Source organism: Oncorhynchus tshawytscha, linkage group LG13 (genome assembly GCF_018296145.1).
Source record: "Oncorhynchus tshawytscha isolate Ot180627B linkage group LG13, Otsh_v2.0, whole genome shotgun sequence".
NCBI lineage: Eukaryota > Metazoa > Chordata > Actinopteri > Salmoniformes > Salmonidae > Oncorhynchus > Oncorhynchus tshawytscha.
Genome location: NC_056441.1, coordinates 63,735,334 through 63,755,231, shown reverse-complemented (window position 1 = coordinate 63,755,231; position 19,898 = coordinate 63,735,334). Strand labels below are relative to the sequence as shown.

The 19,898-nt window shown below is 43.1% G+C and overlaps 1 protein-coding gene across 1 annotated transcript in view; it reads right to left on the bottom strand.

The window, feature by feature from the left end:
* Positions 1–2,095: 2,095 nt before the first annotated feature.
* Positions 2,096–19,898, bottom strand: part of LOC112246902 (TLC domain-containing protein 2) — a 37,366-nt gene continuing 19,563 nt past the window's right edge. The window contains exons 4-5 of the mRNA XM_024415504.2: positions 3,159–3,327; positions 2,096–2,847 (exon numbers count right to left, since the gene is read on the bottom strand). Of these exons, the coding sequence (XP_024271272.1) occupies positions 2,606–2,847; positions 3,159–3,327 (411 nt within the window). The 3' untranslated portion in view covers positions 2,096–2,605. The remainder of the gene's footprint in view (positions 2,848–3,158; positions 3,328–19,898) is intronic.

The window sequence follows — 19,898 nt, the reverse complement described above, 5'->3', positions numbered from 1 at the left end:
CCGGCCGCGACCGGGAGGTCCGTGGGGCGACGCACAATTGGCCTAGCATCGTCCAGGTTAGGGAGGGTTTGGCAGGTAGGGATGTCCTTGTCTCATCACGCACCAGCAACTCCTGTGGCGGGCCGGGCACAGTGCGCGCTAACCAAGGTTGCCAGGTGCACAGTGTTTCCTCCAACACATTGGTGTGGCTGACTTCCGGGTTGGATGCGCGCTGTGTAAAAAAGCAGTGCGGCTTGGTTGGGTTGTGTATCGGAGGACGCATGACTTTCAACCTTCGTCTCTCCCGAGCCCGTACAGGAGTTGTAGCGATGAGACAAGATAGTAGCTACTAAAACAATTGGATACCACGAAATTGGGGAGAAAAAGGGGTAAAATTCAACAAAAAAAGATTTTACCACAGGTGGACCCCAATCAAGTTGTAGAAACATTTCAAGGATGATCAATGGAAACAGGATGCACCTGAGCTCAATTTCGAGGCTCATAGCAAAGGGTCTTACGTAAAATAAGGTCTTTTATTTTTTTTAAATACATTTTCAAAAAAATCTAAAAACCTGTTTTTGCTTTGTCATTAAACGGGTACTGTGTGTAGATTGATGAGGGATTATTTTTTATTTAAATACATTTAAACAAATCAAATATATATTTTATATTTGAGATTCTTCAAAGTAGCCACCCTTTGCCTTGATGACAGCTTTGCACACTCTTGGCATTTTCTCAACCTGCTTCATGAGGTAGTCACCTGGAATGCATTTCAATTAACAGGTGTGCCTTGTTAAAAAGTTAATTTGTGGAATTTCTTTCCTTCTTAATGCGTTTCAGACAATCAGTTGTGTGGTGACAAGGTAAGGGTGGTATACAGAAGATACGCCTATTTGGTAAAATACCAAGTCAATATTATGGCAAGAACACCTCAAATAAGCAGAGAGAAATGACAGCCCATTATTACTTTAAGACATGAAGGTCAGTCAATGCAGATAATTTCAAGAACCTTTCAAGTTTCTTCAAGTGCAGTCGCAAAAACAATCAAGCGCTATGATGAAACTGGCTCTCATGAGGACCGCCACAGGAAACGAAGACCCAGAGTTACCTCTACTGCAGAGAATAAGTTCATTAGAGTTACCAGCCTCAAAATCAATGCTTCAGCCCAAATCAATGCTTCAGAGTTCAAGTAACAGACACATCTCAACATCAACTGTTCAGAGGAGACTGTGTGAATCAGGCCTTCATGGTCGAATTGCTGCAAATAAACCACTACTAAAGGACACCAATAAGAAGAAGAGACCTGCTTGGGCCAAGAAACACGAGCAATGGACATTAGAGAGATGGAAATCTGTCCTTTGGTCTGATGAGTCCAAATTTGAGGTTTTTGGTTCCAACTGCCGTGGCTTTATGAGATGCAGAGTAGGTGAACGGATGATCTCAGCATGTGTAGTTCCCACCGTGAAGCATGGAGGAGGACGTGTGATGGTGTGGGGGTGCTTTGCTGGTGACACTGTCATGATTTATTTAGAATTCAAGGCACACTTAACCAGCATGGTTACCACAGCATTCTGCAGCGATACGCCATCCCATCTCGTTTGCACTTAGTGGGACTATCATTTGTTTTTCAACAGGACAATGACCCAACACACCTTCAGGCTGTGTAAGGGCCAAAAATGAGAGTGATTGAGAGCTGCATCAGATGACCTGGCCTCCACAATCACCCGACCCTCAACCCAATTGAGATGGTTTGGGATGAGTTGGACCGCAGAGTGAAGGAAAAGCAGCCAACAAGTTCTCAGCATATGTGGGAAATTCTTCAAGACTGTTGGAAAAGCATTCCTTATGAAGCTGGTTGAGAGAATGCCAAGAGTGTGCAAAGCTGTTATCTAGGCAAAGGGTGGATACTTTAAAGAATCTAAAAACCTAAAATATATTTAGATTTGTTTAACTTTTTTTTTTACTACATGATTCCATACGTGTTATATCATAGTTTTGATGTCTTCACTATTATTCTACAATGTAGAAAATAGTACAAATTTAAAAAAACTTGAATGAGTAGGTGTGTCCAAACTTTTGACATATATATATATATATATATATGTGTGTATATATATATATATATATATATATATATATATATATATATATATATATATATATACACACACGACCGATTGGGTGAGAACCCAAACTTTCTAAGGTACAGTAGAGCACATTATCCTGCACACTCACACAGTACACATATATATACACAAATTATTTCATAGATGTGTCACTTCTTTTTGGCTATCATTCAATGGACCTTGTGTGTGTGAATTGTAAACGCCTGTACCTCAAAACAGAAGAGATGGGGAAGTGTATTTGGTCAGATCTCTTAGGTAGAGTACAGGCATAAGGTACAAGGTCTGTTGGCCACAAAGTGTGTATTTATATGTGTGTGTGTTTGTATGTGACTGACATCCTCACTCTCCCGGCTTCGCTACAGGATGTCTTATGTATCTCCCTGTGTGTGTACATACGTACGTGTGTTCATACATCCTGCTCACCCTCTCGAATACTCAAGGACATCTTATCCATCTCTGCCATTATACAATCTCTGCCATTATCTCTTCTACCTCCCTTCCTACGTCTCCTTCTTTCCCTCTCCTTGCCCTCTACTCTCTTTACAATCTGTGGGCGTGGGTGTACTACTTTTGAGGAAGTCAGACCTCAGCAGGCGGTAGAAGAGCACTATATTCATGGCGGTCATAATGGCTAGCCCTACACTCCCCGCTGTGTAGCTGAACAGGGGGATGTTGTCCCGGTTCAGGACCAGCCAGCGGGTCATCCAGGCCAGGGTGTTGATCCGGAACACCACATAGGTACCTGGAATAATATGTTGTTCGTTATTATCAGCACTAAGAACAGAGATCCTATTAAATGACACAGAACAGAGATTATATTAAATGACACAGAACAGAGATCCTATTAAATGACATTAAATGATAATTCTATGGAGCTAACATTTGTATAATCTACTTACTACAGTGCTTTATGACAGTTGAAAGGCCATGTAACCAAACCACTTAATGGCAACACCTCATGATGTGAAGTTATAGATAATAAATGTCTAGCACAAGCTAGCTGTTCATAAAAAATATCCTTTCATCATTGAAACCTTATGAACGTGACAGTACCTAGGTTGACCATGCTGTTGATGCGGTAGAGGTTGCCCTCTGCTAGGTTGGCCATGCGTATGATCTGCCGCAGGTGGAGGAACACAGAGTTGATCTCAACCAGGAGGGCCACCACAGCAAAGCCCACGTAGCGACCGGTCAGGACGGCGATGCCGAAACAGCTGATCACCTAGGAGGAAGAGAGAGCGAGAGAGAGGGAGAATGAGATAAACTTAGACACCAAGTGGCAGTGATTTAGTCAAATTCCTAAACCTAGAGTTTGACTTAAATCCTAAGTCCCTAGCTTTCGAGTCCAGGTCTGAGTCAACTCACATGTCCTAACATAACAAACAAACAACCTACTCATCTACTCAGAAGTCACATGGTTAACCAACATCTCATGAGGTAGTGGTGGGATGACTGGGATCTCATGACTTAGGTCATGTCCACCATATTAGCCACGGTGCAAAACGCACCACATCCTGTGACCACCTGACTCAAAGCACTGCAGACTTTTTTTGTATTTATGATAAACATTGTATTATTTCCAGGAAAATGTCATGCAGTTAGATTATCATAACAAGCCTTTGTTTGTTTTTCCTTTATTTGCTTGTCAGATACATGCCTTTGAATGTCAAACACTGACTACTCTTTATTTAATTACATTGAGGAAGGTCATCATGCTTATGAAACATCTGCAAGGTCATGGTTATGAAATGAAAGTCTGAGGCTGCAGCATATCTGACAGTCTTGGTAACAGGGTGATGTAGTAGCGTACTAGAACCAATAGGTGGCACCCAATGCCAGTCTACAATAAAGCCACTATAGAATGTGTACATACTGCTCTGATATACAATAACTTCAGGGAAATCTTTTGAATAATCTTTTATTAGACTGCAGCAGCCTTTACAACGTCTGTATTGTGTTGTGTGTCAGAGTTAGATCAGTAAATCTCACATCCATCTTAGTTACTGTAGCAGACTGGAGAGATTTATGTTTTCCCCAAAATATCCCATTGAGAACAGCAATGCCCAAGTAGTCCAATGACCTGACCCTGTCCACACTGTTACTAACCCGAACCTTTCTCAAAACTCCTCTCTCAATTAAAACCACTGAATTACTCAGTCTGTCTCCCAAATGGCACCCTATTCCCAATATAGTACACTGTGTGTGTGCACAAAAGTAGCAAACAACATAGGGAATAGGGTGCCATTTGAAACGCAGCTTTAATTCTGGGAGGCTGTAGACCATGTTACATAGCAGTTACTGGCACACCAATTTAGCGATGTAAAGCACAAAGTATCTTGTTAGGACACTCAAACATCCTCAATGGCTCAGTTGTGCGACTGAACTTAACAATTAGGCAGGACCCAATGGAAGGGCTTTCAGTGTGTGTATGTGTGTGGTGTGTGTGTCCCCAGGGGTGAGGCTGGAGTCAACAGACGAGGTGCCGTCCCTAAACTGACAAATGGTCATGGGATAAACAGCAGCACACACACTGACGTCTAGTCTAAAGGTCAGCACACACGCTGGCTAGTGGCTACCCCCTAAAGAGGAATAAAAAGACAGAAAGAGACACTTACATGTAGAAACTCAGGTCCAAGCATGTCTGAATAATAACACCTATTTAGCCAGACTACCAGCAGGCCAGCACTGACGTGAGACACAGCATTATGTCCTATCTCCTGCTGCAGGCTGTGTGTATGTGTGTGTATATATAGAGGCCCTAATCCCATGCTGCTCTTAGCCAATAAGGTGTGTGTGACTCTTTCCCCAAGGAGAGAGAAGTCCCAGGTAAACACCCCGGTCTCTCATACATACACACTCACACTAAACTTCAACCTGTCTTATCGTTCTTCCAGGTCACACATCTCCTCCGGGATACTCAAAGCAGGAGCTATGGAGATCAAATAAAAACGGTATAAAATGCTCTGATAAGAGACCTCATGGCCAGGATTCTGTTTACATGATTATCTATCACCTTGTAGCTCTCTCTGTGACGTCTTGTATGAGTGCTGTATGGTCTCTCAACATTGATCCTTGGCACTCACTGTGTAGGCTGGTTCTCACTTCAGCTGAACATCAAGACAGACACGTACTAACTGTATGTATTAAGAATAACTGCTTGGTCAATTAGAACAAACATTTTTGAATCACCTATTTTAGAAATATTGTTTGATATTCAGACTCCATTTTGGTTACTTATCTGTGATACTTCAAATAGTAGAATTTGACCATGGATTATTGGTTGAAATAAAAAGCCTGCATACATAATGATTCCTGATGACCCTGGCACAATAGACTTAGCAGACTCGTTGGAGATCCTACTATGTGTGTTTATGTCTGCTTGTATGGCCATGGCTTCCTCTATGATGTTTGAGGAGCGTCGTTAGTGAGAGGTATCTTCAGTAGAGACACTGATTGTAGTTTCCTCCCTGTCCTTGTGAAGGGAGGGGGTAATCAGAGCCATGTATATAATGACTGATTGTAATCATTGATAGAAGTGGGTGAGGAGGCACTCACTTAATAACCCCTTACACAAGCTTTACACTACAAAACCTTGATTCCCTACTATGATCCAGCGAAGCAGTCAGGCCATAATCAGGAAATGATAGCCTCAAATCGCCACTGAGAGAGACAGGGGGACATCACTTGGCCCAAGCTCAGGCACGTGGCTCTTTTTGTGGGGTATGATTAGGACCAGACACCATAGCCTAGGTCCTGGCTGGGTCCTGTCAGTTAAACAAATTAAATCAAACCATGAAAGGGGATGAACCCCAAAACCATGCCCGACAGTGAGCCCCCCTGGCTGGGGTTGAAGCTACTGTAATCCTCTCTCCCCTGTATCAGACAGACAGATAAGACAGCCCTGGACCATTAGAATGATTCAGCATTAGCAAGCTATCCCCTGCTAAGCCAGGGTCAGGCTTGGCAGCGAGCTGCTGGTAGCCTATTAACAGTGCCACAGACAGAGACACATAGTGGATATACACAGGGCCAAGGGGATGAGACTGCTGGCAGGGGACCCAGTCTGTGACAGCATGGATGGGAAAGTGGGCACGGTGAGGTTAGCCTTGCTCTTACACTATGTGCTGCTGTGTCATGTTCAGTAAGGTACAACGTAGCAAAACGTTTTGAAAGCAAGAATCAGCAGTTTCAAAGCATTTTCTCTCGTTTTGTGTATATTGAACTGGTTGGGGGTAAAGGAGAAAGGGTGAAAACAGCTTGTGTTTGCGTGTGTTTCCTTAACCACAGTGAAGAATGGCAGGTAAGGGAAAGATAGATCAAAGATGGCCGATAGACCCAAGGTGGCACACAGCACTGGCAGAGCGACAATGGCGGAGGATAAAAACAAAAAGTGGCCTAGATACTCAATTTCTAGGAATAACAGATAATTGACTTGGGTGTTGATTAGCATTTAGATGCAACTTCATCCTACTAAGATTTGTAGAGTCATGGCCAAGGCAGCAGAAAAAACTAAAATGTCAGCCAGGTGGGAATGGAACGGAGTCAGTCCATCTGTAGAGCATTGACCTCTCTCTGAGCCCCGAGAGGTTAACGCACCTCAAACCAAACCTGTTTCCCTGGTTACAGATGATGACATGAAAAAAGCCTCCAGAGTGAATCTTGGTAGCCTGAGCAGCCTGTTCTGCAGGTGATGAAATTAAGACAGTACACACACACACCACCTAGAAGGCGGAGACAGAAAAGGGTTCGTGAGACTGATAAACAGCTTCTATCTCCAAGCCATCAGACTGTTAATCAGTCATCACTAGCCGGCCACCGCCCAGTACCCTGCCCTGAACTTTAGACACTGTTACTAGCCGGCTATGGCCCGGTTACTCAACCCTGCACCTTAGAGACTGCTGGCCTATGTACAGTTGAAGTCGGAAGTTTACATACACTTAGGTTGGAGTCATTAAAACTTGTTTTTCAACCACTCCACAAATGTCTTGTTAACAAACTATAGTTTTGGCAAGTCGGTTAGGACATCTACTTTGTGCATGCCACAAGTCATTTTTCCAATAATTGTTTACAGACAGATTATTTCACTTATAATTAACGGTATCACAATTCCAGCGGGTCAGAAGTTCACATACATGAGGTTCACTGTGCCTTTAAACAGCTTGGAAAATTCCAGAAAATTATGTCATGACTTTAGAAGCTTCTGATAGGCTAATTCACATCATTTGAGTCAATTGGAGGTGTACCTGTGGTTGTATTTCAAGGCCTACCATCAAACTCAGTGCCAATTTGCTTGACATCATGGGAAAATCAAAAGAAATCAGCAAGACCTCAGAAAAAAATGGTAGACCTCCACAATTCTGGTTCATCCTTGGGAGCAATTTCCAAATGCCTGAAGGTACCACATTCATCTGTACAAACAATAGTACGCAAGTATAAACACCATGGGACCACGCAGCAGCCATACCGCTCAGGAAGGAGACGCGTTTTGTCTCCTGGAGATGAACGTACTTTGGTGCGAAAAGTGCAAATCAATCCCAGAACAACAGCAAAGGACCTGGTGAAGATGCTGGAGGAAAGAGGTACAAAAGTATCTATATCCACAGTAAAACTAGTCCGATATTGATATAATCTGAAAGGCCGCTCGGCAAGGAAGAAGCCATTGCTCCAAAAGCGCCATAAAAAGCCAGACTACGGTTTGCAACTGTAGTAAGAAAAAAAAAGTTAAATCAAATATATATTTTATATTTGAGATTCTTCAAAGTAGCTGATGACAGCTTTGCACCCTCCTCTTTTTCTATTGTGTTATTGACTGTATGTTTGTTTATTCCATGTGTAACTCTGTGTTGTTGTTTGTGTCGCACTGCTTTGCCTCATCTTGGCCAGGTCGCAGGTGTAATTGAGAACTTGTTCTCAACTGGCCTACCTGGTTAAATGAAGGTGAAATAAATAAAATAAAAAATATATACAGTGTGTGCAAACGTCATAAGAAGGTAAGGCAATAAACAGGCTATAGTAGCAAAATAATTACAATTTAGCAAGTTAACACTGGAGTGATAGATGTGCAGATGATGATGTGCAAGTAGAAATACTGGTGTGCAAAAAAAGTAACTACAAACAATATGGGGATGAGGTAGGTAGTTGAATGGGCTATTTACAGATGGGCTGTGTACAGCTGCAGCCATCGGTAATCTGCTCAAATAGCTGATGCTTGAAGTTAGTGAGGGAGATATGTCTCCAACTTCAGTGATTTTTGCAATTCATTCCAGTCATTGGCAGCAGAGAACTGGAAGGAAAGGCAGCCAGAGCAGGTGTTGGCTTTGGGAATGACCAGTGAGATATACCTGCTGGAGCGTGTGCTATGAGTGTTGTTATGGTGACCAGTGAGCTGAGATAAGGTGGAGCTTTACATAGCAAAGACTTATAGATGACCTGGAGCCAGTGGGTCTGGCGACGAATATGTAGCGAGGGCCAGCCAACGAGAACATACAGGTCGCAGTGGTGGGTGGTACAGTGGGGCAAAAAAGTATTTAGTCAGCCACCAATTGTGCATGTTCTCCCACTTAAAAAGATGAGAGAGGCCTGTAATTTTCATCATAGGTAAACTTCAACTATGACAGACAAAATGAGGAGAAAAAATCCAGAAAATCACATTGTAGGAGTTATGAATTTATTTGCAAATTGTGGTGGAAATTAAGTATTTGGTCACCTACAAACAAGCAAGATTTCTGGCTCTCAAAGACCTGTAACTTCTTCTTTAAGAGGCTCCTCTGTCCACCACTCGTTACCTGTATTAATGGCACCTGTTTGAAATTGTTATCAGAATAAAAGACACTTGTCCACAACCTCAAACAGTCACACTCCAAACTCCACTATGGCCAAGACCAAAGAGCTGTCAAAGGACACCAGAAACAAAATTGTAGACCTGTACCAGGCTGGGAAGACTGAATCTGCAATAGGTAAGCAGCTTGGTTTGAAGAAATCAACCGTGGGAGCAATTATTAGGAAATGGAAGACATACAAGACCACTGATAATCTCCCTCGATCTGGGGCTCCACGCAAGATCTCACCCCGTAAGGTCAAAATGATCACAAGAACGGTGAGCAAAATCCCAGAACCACACGGGGGACCTAGTGAATGACCTGCAGAGAGCTGGGACCAAAGTAACAAAGCCTACCATCAGTAACACACTACGCCGCCAGGGACTCAAATCCTGCAGTGCCAGACGTGTCCCCCTGCTTAAACCAGTACATGTCCAGGCCCGTCTGAAGTTTGCTAGAGAGCATTTGGATGATCCAGAAGAAGATTGGGAGAATGTCATATGGTCAGATGAAACCAAAATATAACTTTTTGGTAAAACCTCAACTCGTCATGTTTGGAGGACAAAGAATGCTGAGTTGCATCCAAAGAACACTATACCTACTGTGAAGCATGGGGGTGGAAACATCATGCTTTGGGGCTGTTTTTCTGCAAAGGGACCAGGACGACTGATCCGTGTAAAGGAAAGAATGAATGGGGCCATGTATCGTGAGATTTTGAGTGAAACCCTCCTTCCATCAGCAAGGGCATTGAAGATGAAACGTGGCTGGGTCTTTCAGCATGACAATGATCCCAAACACACCGCCCGGGCAACAAAGGAGTGGCTTCGTAAGAAGCATTTCAAGGTCCTGGAGTGGCCTAGCCAGTCTCCAGATCTCAACCCCATAGAAAATCTTTGGAGGGAGTTGAAAGTCCGTGTTGCCCAGCAACAGCCCCAAAACTTCACTGCTCTAGAGGAGATCTGCATGGAGGAATGGGCCAAAATACCAGCAACAATGTGTGAAAACCTTGTGAAGACTTACAGAAAACGTTTGACCTCTGTCATTGCCAACAAAGGGTATATAACAAAGTATTGAGATAAACTTTTGTTATTGACCAAATACTTATTTTCCACCATAATCTGCAAATAAATTCCTAAAAAATCCTACAATGCGATTTTCAGGATTTTTTTTCTCATTTTGTCTGTCATAGTTGAAGTGTACCTATGATGAAAATTACAGGCCTCTCTCATCTTTTTAAGTGGGAGAACTTGCACAAATGGTGGCTGACTAAATACTTTTTTGCCCCACTGTATATGGGGCTTTGGTGACAAAACGGATGGCACTGTGATAGACTGTATCCAGTTTTCTGAGTAGAGTGTTGGAGGCTATTTTGTAAATGACATTGTCGAGGATCGGTAGGATGGTCAGTTTTACGAGGGTATGTTTGCCAGCATGAGTGAAGGATCCTTTGTTGCGAAATAGCAAGCCGATTCCAGATTTAATTTTGGATCGTAGATTTATAATATGAGTCTGGAAGGAGACTTTACAGTCTAGCCAGACACCTAGGTATTTGTAGTTGTCCACATATTCTAAGTCAGAACCGTCCAGAGTAGTGATGCTAGTCGGGCGGGTGGGTGCAGGCAGCGATCGGTTGAAAAGCATGCATTTAGTTTTACTAGTGTTTAAGAGCAGTTGGAGGCCACAGAAGGAGTGTTGTATGGCATTGAAGCTCGTTTGGAGGTTTGTTAACACAATATCCAAAGAAGGGCCAGATGTATACAGAATGGTGTCTTCTGCGTAGAGGTGGATCAAGGAATCACCCGCAGCAAGAGGACATCGTTGACATATACAGAGAAAAGAGTCGGACCAGGATTTGAACCCTGTGGTACCCCCAAAGAGACTGCCAGAGGCCCGGACCCTTGAATGAGTAGGTGTCCAAACTTTTGACTGGTACTGTATAACAGTCCAACGTTTGTGTTGGGGTGTGTATATATGACAAATACCCCCCCACGCCAAATGTTGTGTGTCTCATCTCAGTGCAGGGTCAAAGGTGAAGGTAAGCAGCATTTGTGATGGCCAGTCCTCAATGCAGCGCAGTATGTGTAATGTAAACATGGGGCCAGGGACCAGGCACATTCCTCACAGGGCCTAAATATAACAGGAAGGCATAAACAGCACTCAGACCCTGACTCCCTGTACAATATACTATCACGCACATGTACACACACTTCACACACTCAAGCATGCCAAACACAAGATGGGGTGTTAGGTGTTTGATGCTTTTGTGTACAAAACTAATGATTAGTCTACTGATTAGAGTGTGGGTTGCCTAGTATAGTGGCCTCTAACTGTGAAGTACATAGCAACAGCAGGAGTTCTGTGTCATCTCGACTAGTCATGATTCTAAGAATCAAAATGGTAACAGGCTTTTACTGTAAAGTTGGGTTGCACAACCAGTCTGGTAGGCACACACACACAGCCCCATAACCACCACTGCATTCAACACTCATTACAACACTCAACAGCCCCCACCAAAAAAACAGGCCTGTTCTCCCTATCGGCTGGTCCCAGGGTGCAGTTTACTGACTAATAACACCACGCTCCATAGCGACCATCACACTCAAACAGAGTTACTCCGATAGCAATGGGTCAATACTGGACTGGAGTAGACAGATGGAGGTTTTCCATTTTTTCCAGTGGGGGATATTGGAAGGGAAGGGAAAATGGGCTAGGGAAGTCTATGGTAAGGAAGTAATTGGGAAAGCCTATGGAAACCACTCTGTCTTGTATAAAGCAGGGCCAGGGTGTGGTTCAGGAGAGGAAGTTTTATGTACAGTATGTAAGTGTAGGGTGGTCTACACGTAAAAAATATTTGTGTGAACCATCATGTTCACACAAACCCCCCACCCCCACACACTTGAATGAACACAAACACACATCCACATTACAGAAAACAACCCACATCCGCAGTAGTAGATACTGTGATGACCCTTCAGGGTTAATGCCACGGTCAACGAATGACCATAGATTAAAAAATAAAAAACATTGTGTATGCTGTGCATCCATGGTTAGTAATGGTAAACTACAAAAAAAGTTGTGTTTTCATCATGAAATGTGTTTCGAAAGGTCGCTGTGACATTCATACTCGTCACTAGTCCTCACTAGTCGTCGCCAGATGATAGGTGTGGAAGTGTTAATTGGTTTTGGTGACTCACCTCACCTAACTTTCTCCTAGATGTTGATTAGTATAGAAGCTACTTCAAAAACGATATATCTACACTACTCAGTGACCACTTGGCTGTATATGTACACTACAGACTACTGTCAGTGTAACAATACATTTATCCTATGAATACTTATGCTTTACGTTTTGAGCAAATTCAAATGTTTCCATAACTACCCAGCATACATTTAAATGGTGTGTTTTCCCGAACACTGAGCTAAATATAGGAATTTCCCTATACACATGTTGGAATCTGGGATTGTCTTTTGAGTACATCCTCTCCTCCCGAGACTACACACACTCCATAGTTGCTGGAAATCCGTAGACATAAATGCTTTGGAATTCACAGCTATCCTTCTGGCTGGCAGCCAAGTCTCTCTCTCTCCCGCTCCCTCTAAATAAAATACAATTTAATTGGTCACATATACATGTTTAGCAGATGTTGTTGTGGGTGTAGCAAAATGCTTGTGTTTCTAGCCTCGACTGTGCAGTAATATCTAACAAGAAATATCTAACAATTTCACAACATATACCCAATACACACAAATCTAAGTAAATGAATGGAATTAAGAATATATAAATATATGGACGAGCAATGTCAGAGCGGCATAGACTAAGATACAGTAGAATAGTATAGAATTCAGTATATACATATGAGATGAGTAATGCAAGCTATGTAACATTATTAAAGTGACTAGTGTTCCATTTATTAAAGTGGCCAGTGATTTCAAGTCTATGTATATATGCAGCAGCCTCTATGTGCTAGTGATGGCTATTTAACAGTCTGATGGCCTTGAGACTGAAAAACAGCTTCTCTTTCGGTCCCAGCTTTGATGCACCTGTACTGACCTCGCCTTCTGGATGATAGTGAACAGGCAGTGGCTCAGGTGGTTGTTGTCCTTGATGATCTTTTTGGCCTTCCTATGACATTGGGTGCTGTAGGTGTCCTGGAGGACAGGTAGTTTGTCCCCGATGATGCGTGGGCAGACCGTACCACCCTCTGGAGTGCCCTGCTACCTCCTATAGCGTCACCTTGACTCCAGTATGAAGTCAGTAAAGGCCAACTCCCTCATTCTGTTCTCTCTGGGCCTGGCTCTCCAGTTTCTGAACGTAGCGGATTCCTTGAAGAACCACATTCCTGGTTGCCATGCCAACATCTCACAACAGTCACTCTGTTTAAGCACATCTGGATTTCCTGCCCAACCTCTTAGCAACAGAATAATGTTTATGACAATGTGGGTTCTCCTGACAATGTGGACACTTCATAACAATGTAGAGACGTTATGACTTCGCAGAGATTCTTATTGTCAGGCCCTAGGCACAATAATTATGTTTCTGTCCAATACCAGTGTACAACAAAATGTTAAAAAGTTTACTGTTGAGGTATTTATTTATTTATATTTTATTTAACTAGGCAAGTAATTCAAGAACAAATTCTTATTTTCAATGACAGCCTAGGAACAGTGGGTTAACTGCCTTATTCAGGGGCAGAACGACAGATTTTTACCTCGTCAGATTGTGGATTTGTTCTTGCAACCTTTCGGTTACTACTCCAAAGCTCTAACCACTAGGCTACCTGCCAATAAGATTTACTAGCACTTTTGAGAATGTTACTCATCTGCCCTGCATGTTTTGTCATTGACTGGTTTCTAGTTAAGAGGCTGGTTCAATCTATGTGTGGATATTGGATGAGAGGGGCCTTAGACTGGTATCATTGGATGAGTAGTTTACTATATGGAACGACACTGAGGAATGGAAACAATAAACGTTTTTGGACCTAGATGAAAACATGCACATGCATATAACTAACTACAGATCCCCATCGGTCTGTTGCAATGAGAAGGGGCAGAGGCTGTCTTGAGTGAGTGGATTTGGGGTGGACGGAGTGCTGTTTTGACTGTTTGGGTGTATGGGATATGGGGGCGGAGATCTGGGTTGAGCGTGTGTGAGAGGGGGTTCATGTGGAGACCAGATTTCTTCTGTCTGGAAACACATGCTGAGGAGAGAGGCAGAGGGGTTTCCCTCCTCCAAAGAGATGTGGCCGCAAAACACACCACAACTCTCCCGTCAAGAATCTATAGACACATTCTCTGCCTCACCCCACTTTCCCTTTCCTCTCCTTCACACTCAATCTCTCACTCAATCACATTATTCTGGTGTTCTCACTTTGGTAATTGTAAGTTCTAATAACATCCATGCAGTGATTGGGCTAAAACACATGAGGTTATAGCTCATAGCTCTAGGTTTAGGCGATATGTTGAAAGAACTGAAACTTGCGCAAAAATAAATAGCAAGCGATACTCCTTCTGCCTCCTCAACCCACAGAGTAGAACCCTGGCCAAAAGAGGAATGTTTGTGGAGCACATGAAGATCTCTGGAATATTTCTTTGGCAAATACATTCAGCAGCCTGCTATACAAATGAAATTGCTCCTGCTGACATTGCTTCTTGGAGTCCAGGGACATTTGAGTGGTTTGTGAAAAGCAAACCACAATTTCACAAACCACATATTACAGAAAATGATGTTCATGAATTTACTTCCAAAGCAAATTCGAAATTATAACTCAACATGCTTTTTTTGTTGCTTTTAGAGTACACTTAAGAGAGGGTAGGGATGAAAATGTTCAAAAACTTTGGAATGAAGAAGGAGAACGCATGGCATGTACTACAGCTTTGGCGGCTGCTGTACTAAGGCTATATTATGTGGTGAGTCAGTGGAATCTGACAGAACGAGGGGACATGGACAAAGACTGGTCTGCAGGAGCGGGAATATCAGGGTCTTTTGAGAAGAAGCCGGGGGGAGAGAAAGCGAGAGGACAGGAGATGAAAGGAGGAGAGGAGGAGAAGAGAAGATGGCAGGCAGTAGGTGTTTACAGTGTATTTGGAATGTATTCGGACCCCTTTCCTTTTTCCACTTTGTTACATTACAGCCTTATTCAAAAATGTATTAAATAAAACACATTCTCATTAATCTACAATAAAACACATTCTCATTAATCTACACACAATACCCAGTAATGGCAAAGAGAAAAAACAGGTTTTTAGTAATTTTTGTAAATATTTTTAAACCTAAAACCCAGAAAAATCTGATTTACATAATTATTCAGAACCATTGCTATGAGACTCAAAATTGAGCTCAGGTGCATCCTGTTACCATTGATCATCCTTGAGATGTTTCTCCAAATTGATTGGCTATGATTTGGAAAGACACACACCTGTCTACATAAAGTCCCACAGTTGACAGTGTATGTCAGAGCAAAAACCAAGCCATGAGGTTAAGGAGACGTGTATCTAAAGTTCCATGCATAACACTTGTATTTTCATCAACATTTATGATGAGTATGTCTGTAAATTGATGTGGCTCTCTGCAAAATCACCGGATGTTTTGGAAGCAAAACATTACTGAACGTAACGCGCCAATGTAAACTGAGATTTTTGGATACAAATATGAACTTTATCGAACAAAACATACATGTATTGTGTAACATGAAGTCATATGAGTGTCATCTGATGAAGATCATCAAAGGTTAGTGATTCATTTTATCTCTATTTCTGCTTTTTGTGACTCCTTTCTTTGGCCGGAAAAATGACTGTGTTTTTCTGTGACTAGGTACTGACCTAACAATCGTTTGGTGTGCTTTCGTCGTAAAGCCTTTTTGAAATCGGACACTGTGGGTGGGATTAACAACAAGTTTATCTTTAAAATGGTGTCAAATACTTGTATGTTTGAGGAATTTTAATGATGAGATTTCTGTTGTTTGAATTTGGCGCCCTGCACTTTCACTGGCTGTTGTCATATTGATCCTGTTAGCCATAATAAGCCATAATAAGTTTTAAATGAATTGTCGGAAGGGTACCTGGGGAAGGGTACCAAAGTATTTCTGCAGCAATGAAGGTCCCCATGAACACAGTGGCCTCCATCATTCTTAAATGGAAGAAGTTCGAAACCACCAAGACCCCTCCTAGAGCTGGCCGCCCGGCCAAACTGTGCAATCGGGGGAGAAGGGCCTTGGTCAAGGAGGTGACCAAGAACCTGATGCTCACTCTGACAGAGCTCCAGAGTTCCTCTGTGGAGATGGGAGAACCTTCCAGAAGGACAACCATCTCTGGAGCACTCCACCAATTAGGCCTTTATGGTAGAGTGGCCAGACGGAAGACATTCCTCAGTAAAAGGAACATTACAGCCCGCTTGGAGTTTGCCAAAAGGCTCTTAAAGGACTCTCAGACTATGGGAAAGAAGATTCTCTGGTCTGATAAAACCAATATTGAAGTCTTTGAACCGAATGCCAAGTGTCACATATGGAGGAAACCAGACACCATCCCTACGGTGAAGCATGGTGGTGGCAGCATCATGCTGTGGGGATATCTTTCAGCAGCAGGAACTGCGAGACTAGTCAGGATTGAGGGAAAGATGAACAGAGCAAAGTACAGAGAGATCCTTGATGAAAACCTACTCTAGAGCGCTCAGGACCTCAGATCCTAAGCACACAGCCAAGACAACACAGGAGTGGCTTCGGGACAAGTCTCTGTATGTCCTTGAGTGGCCCAGCCAGAACCTGGACTTGATCGATCATCTCTGGAGAGACCTGAAAATAGCTGTGCAGCGACGCTCCCCCTCCAATCTGACAGAGCATGAGAGGATCTGCAAAGAAGAATGGGAGAAACTCCCCAAATGCAGGTGCCAAGCTTGTAATGTCATACCCAAGAAGACTCGAGGCTGTAAACGTTGCCAAAGGTGCTGCAACAAAGTACTGAGTAAAGGGTCTGAAAACGTATGTAATATTTTATTTTTAATACATTTGCAAACATTTCGAAAAAACAGTTTTTGCTTTGTCATTGTGGAGTATTGTAGATTTAATCAATTTTAGAATAAGGCTGTAACATTTTTTTTGAAAAGGTCAAGGGGTCTAAATACTTTCCAAATGCCCTGTAGATACAGATGTAGTATGTAGGGGAATCGATGATAGTATATCTCAAAGATGGAACACAGCAGTCAAAATAACAGTTTGAGAGTAGCACATGACACTCGCTTCCCTACCAGCACTAAGCACTACTAATAAGCAAACTCAATAATACGTAACGAGACACGGATTAAAGCAATTTGTGTTGGAGGGAAACAGCAATCACTGTTGAAACCTTCAAAAACATCTCAGTCAGAGAGCGGTTGAACGAAGAGCGCAGCTATAGCGACTGCAATTAGAAAAGCAACTAGAGTCAAATGACATCTCCCCTGCTGACCTAAACATCTTAAATGAACTACATTAGGCTCAATTCCATTTTCTAAATGCTTTTTTCATTAACTTCTGAAGCAGTGCTCTAGTATCTACTCACCCTCGTTCATAGCAACCTCAATATTTCCAACTTCATAGCCAACTGGGGCAGCCTACATACAAGGAGGAGAGGGGAGCTTTTTACGGTAAATGTTTCCTTGTTTTTCCATGAACCCAGTCAAGGGCGGTGGCAACTCCAAAAATGTTTTTTTTTCACCTTTATTTAACCAGGTAGGCCAGTTGAGAACAAGTTCTCATTTACAACTGCGACCTGGCCAAGATAAAGCAAAGCAGTGTGAAGCAAACAACAACACAGAGTTACACATGGAATAAACAAACATACAGTCAATAATACAATAGAGAATGTCTATATACAGTGTGTGCAAATGAGGTAGGATAAGGTGGGTGAGGCAATAAATAGGCCAAAGTGGTAAAATTATTACAGTATGGCAAATGAAACACTGGGGTGATAGATGTGCAGAAGATGAGTGCAAGTAGAGGTACTGGGGTACAAAGGAGCAAAATAAATAACAATATGGTGAGGTAGTTGGATGGGCTATTTACAGATTGGCTATGTACAGGTGCAGTGATCTGTGAGCTGTTCTGACAGCTGGTGCTTAAAGATAGTGAGGGAAATATGAGTCTCCAGCTTCAGGGATTTTTGCAGTTCGTTCCAGTCATTGGCAGCAGAGAACTGGAAGGAAAGGCGGCCGAAGGAGGAATTGGCTTTGGAGGTGACCAGTGAGATATACCTGCTGGAGCGCGTACTGCGGGTGGGTGCTGCTATGGTGACTAGTGAGCTGAGATAAGGCGGGGCTTTACCTAGCAAAGACTTATAGATGACCTGGAGCCAGTGGGTTTGGCAACGGATATGAAGCAATGGCCAGCCAACGAGAGCATACAGGTCGCAGTGGTGGGTAGTATATGGGGCTTTGGTGATAAAAAGGATGGCACTGTGATAGACTGCATCCAATTTGCTGAGTAGAGTGTTGGAGGCTATTTTGTAAATGACATCGCTGAAGTCCAGGATCGGTAGGATAGTCAGTTTTACTAGGGTATGTTTGGCAGCATGAGTGAAGGAGGCTTTGTGTCACGGCCGTCAAATGAAGAGGACCAAGGTGCGGCGTGGTGAGCGTACATTTTCCTTTTTTATTAAAAATGTCGCCAACAAAACCAATAAAAATACAAAACGACCGTGAAGCTCACAGGGCTATGATGCCTCAAACAAAGTTAACTTCCCACAAAGAAAGGAGGGAAAGGGCTACCTAAGTTTGGTTCCCAATCAGAGACAACGATAGACAGCTGTCCCTGATTGAGAACCATACCCGGCCAAAACATAGAAAAACAAATCATAGAATGCCCACCCCACATCACACCCTGACCTAACCAAATACAGAAATAAAACGGCTCTCTAAGGTCAGGGCGTGACACTTTGTTGCGAAATAGGAAGCCGATTGGAGATTTAATTTTGGATTGGAGATGCTTAATGTGAGTCTGGAAGGAGAGTTTACAGTCTAACCAGACACCTAGGTATTTGTAGTTGTCCACATATTCTAAGTCAGGACCGTCCAGAGTAGCGATGCTGGACGGGCGGGCATGGGCAGGCAGGGATCGGTTGAAGAGCATGCATTTAGTTTTACTGGCATTTAAGAGCAGTTGGAGGCCACGGAAGGAGAGTTTTATGGCATTGAAGCTCGTCTGGAGGTTAGTTAACACAGTGTCCAAAGAAGGGCCAGAGGTATACAGAATAGTGTTGTCTGCATAGAGTTGGATCAGAGAATCACCAGCGGCAAGAGCGACATCATTGATGTATACAGAGAAAATAGTTGGCCCGAGGATTGAACTCTGTGGCATCCCCATAGAGACTTCCAGAGGTCCGGACAACAGGCCCTCCGATTTGACACACTGAACTCTGCCAGAGAAGTAGTTGGTGAACCAGGTGAGGCAGTCATTAAATGACAAATTTTGAGAAACCAAGGCTGTTGAGTCTGCCGATAAGAATGTGGTGATTGACAGAGTCGAAAGCCTTGGCCAGGTCAATGAATATAGCTGCACAGTATTGTCTCTTATCGATGGCGGTTATGATATCGTTTAGGACCTTGAGCGTGGCTGAGGTGCACCCATGACCAGCTCGGAAACCAGATTGCATAGCGGAGAAGGTACGGTGGGATTCGAAATGGTCGGTGATCTGTTTGTTAACTTGGCTTTCAAAGACCTTAGAAAGGCTGGGTAGAATAGATATAGGTCTGTAGCAGTTTGGGTCTAGAGTGTCTCCCCCTTTGAAGAGGGGGAAGACCGCGGCAGCTTTCCAATCTTTGGGGATCTCAGACGATACGAGAGGTTGAACAAGCTAGTAATAGGGGTTGCAACAATTTCGGCGGACACCTTTAGGAAGAGAGGGTCCAGATTGTCTAGCCCTGCTGACTTGTAGGGGTCCAGATTTTGCAGGTCTTTCAGAACATCAGCTATCTAGATTTGGGTGAAGGAGAAATGTGGGAGGATTG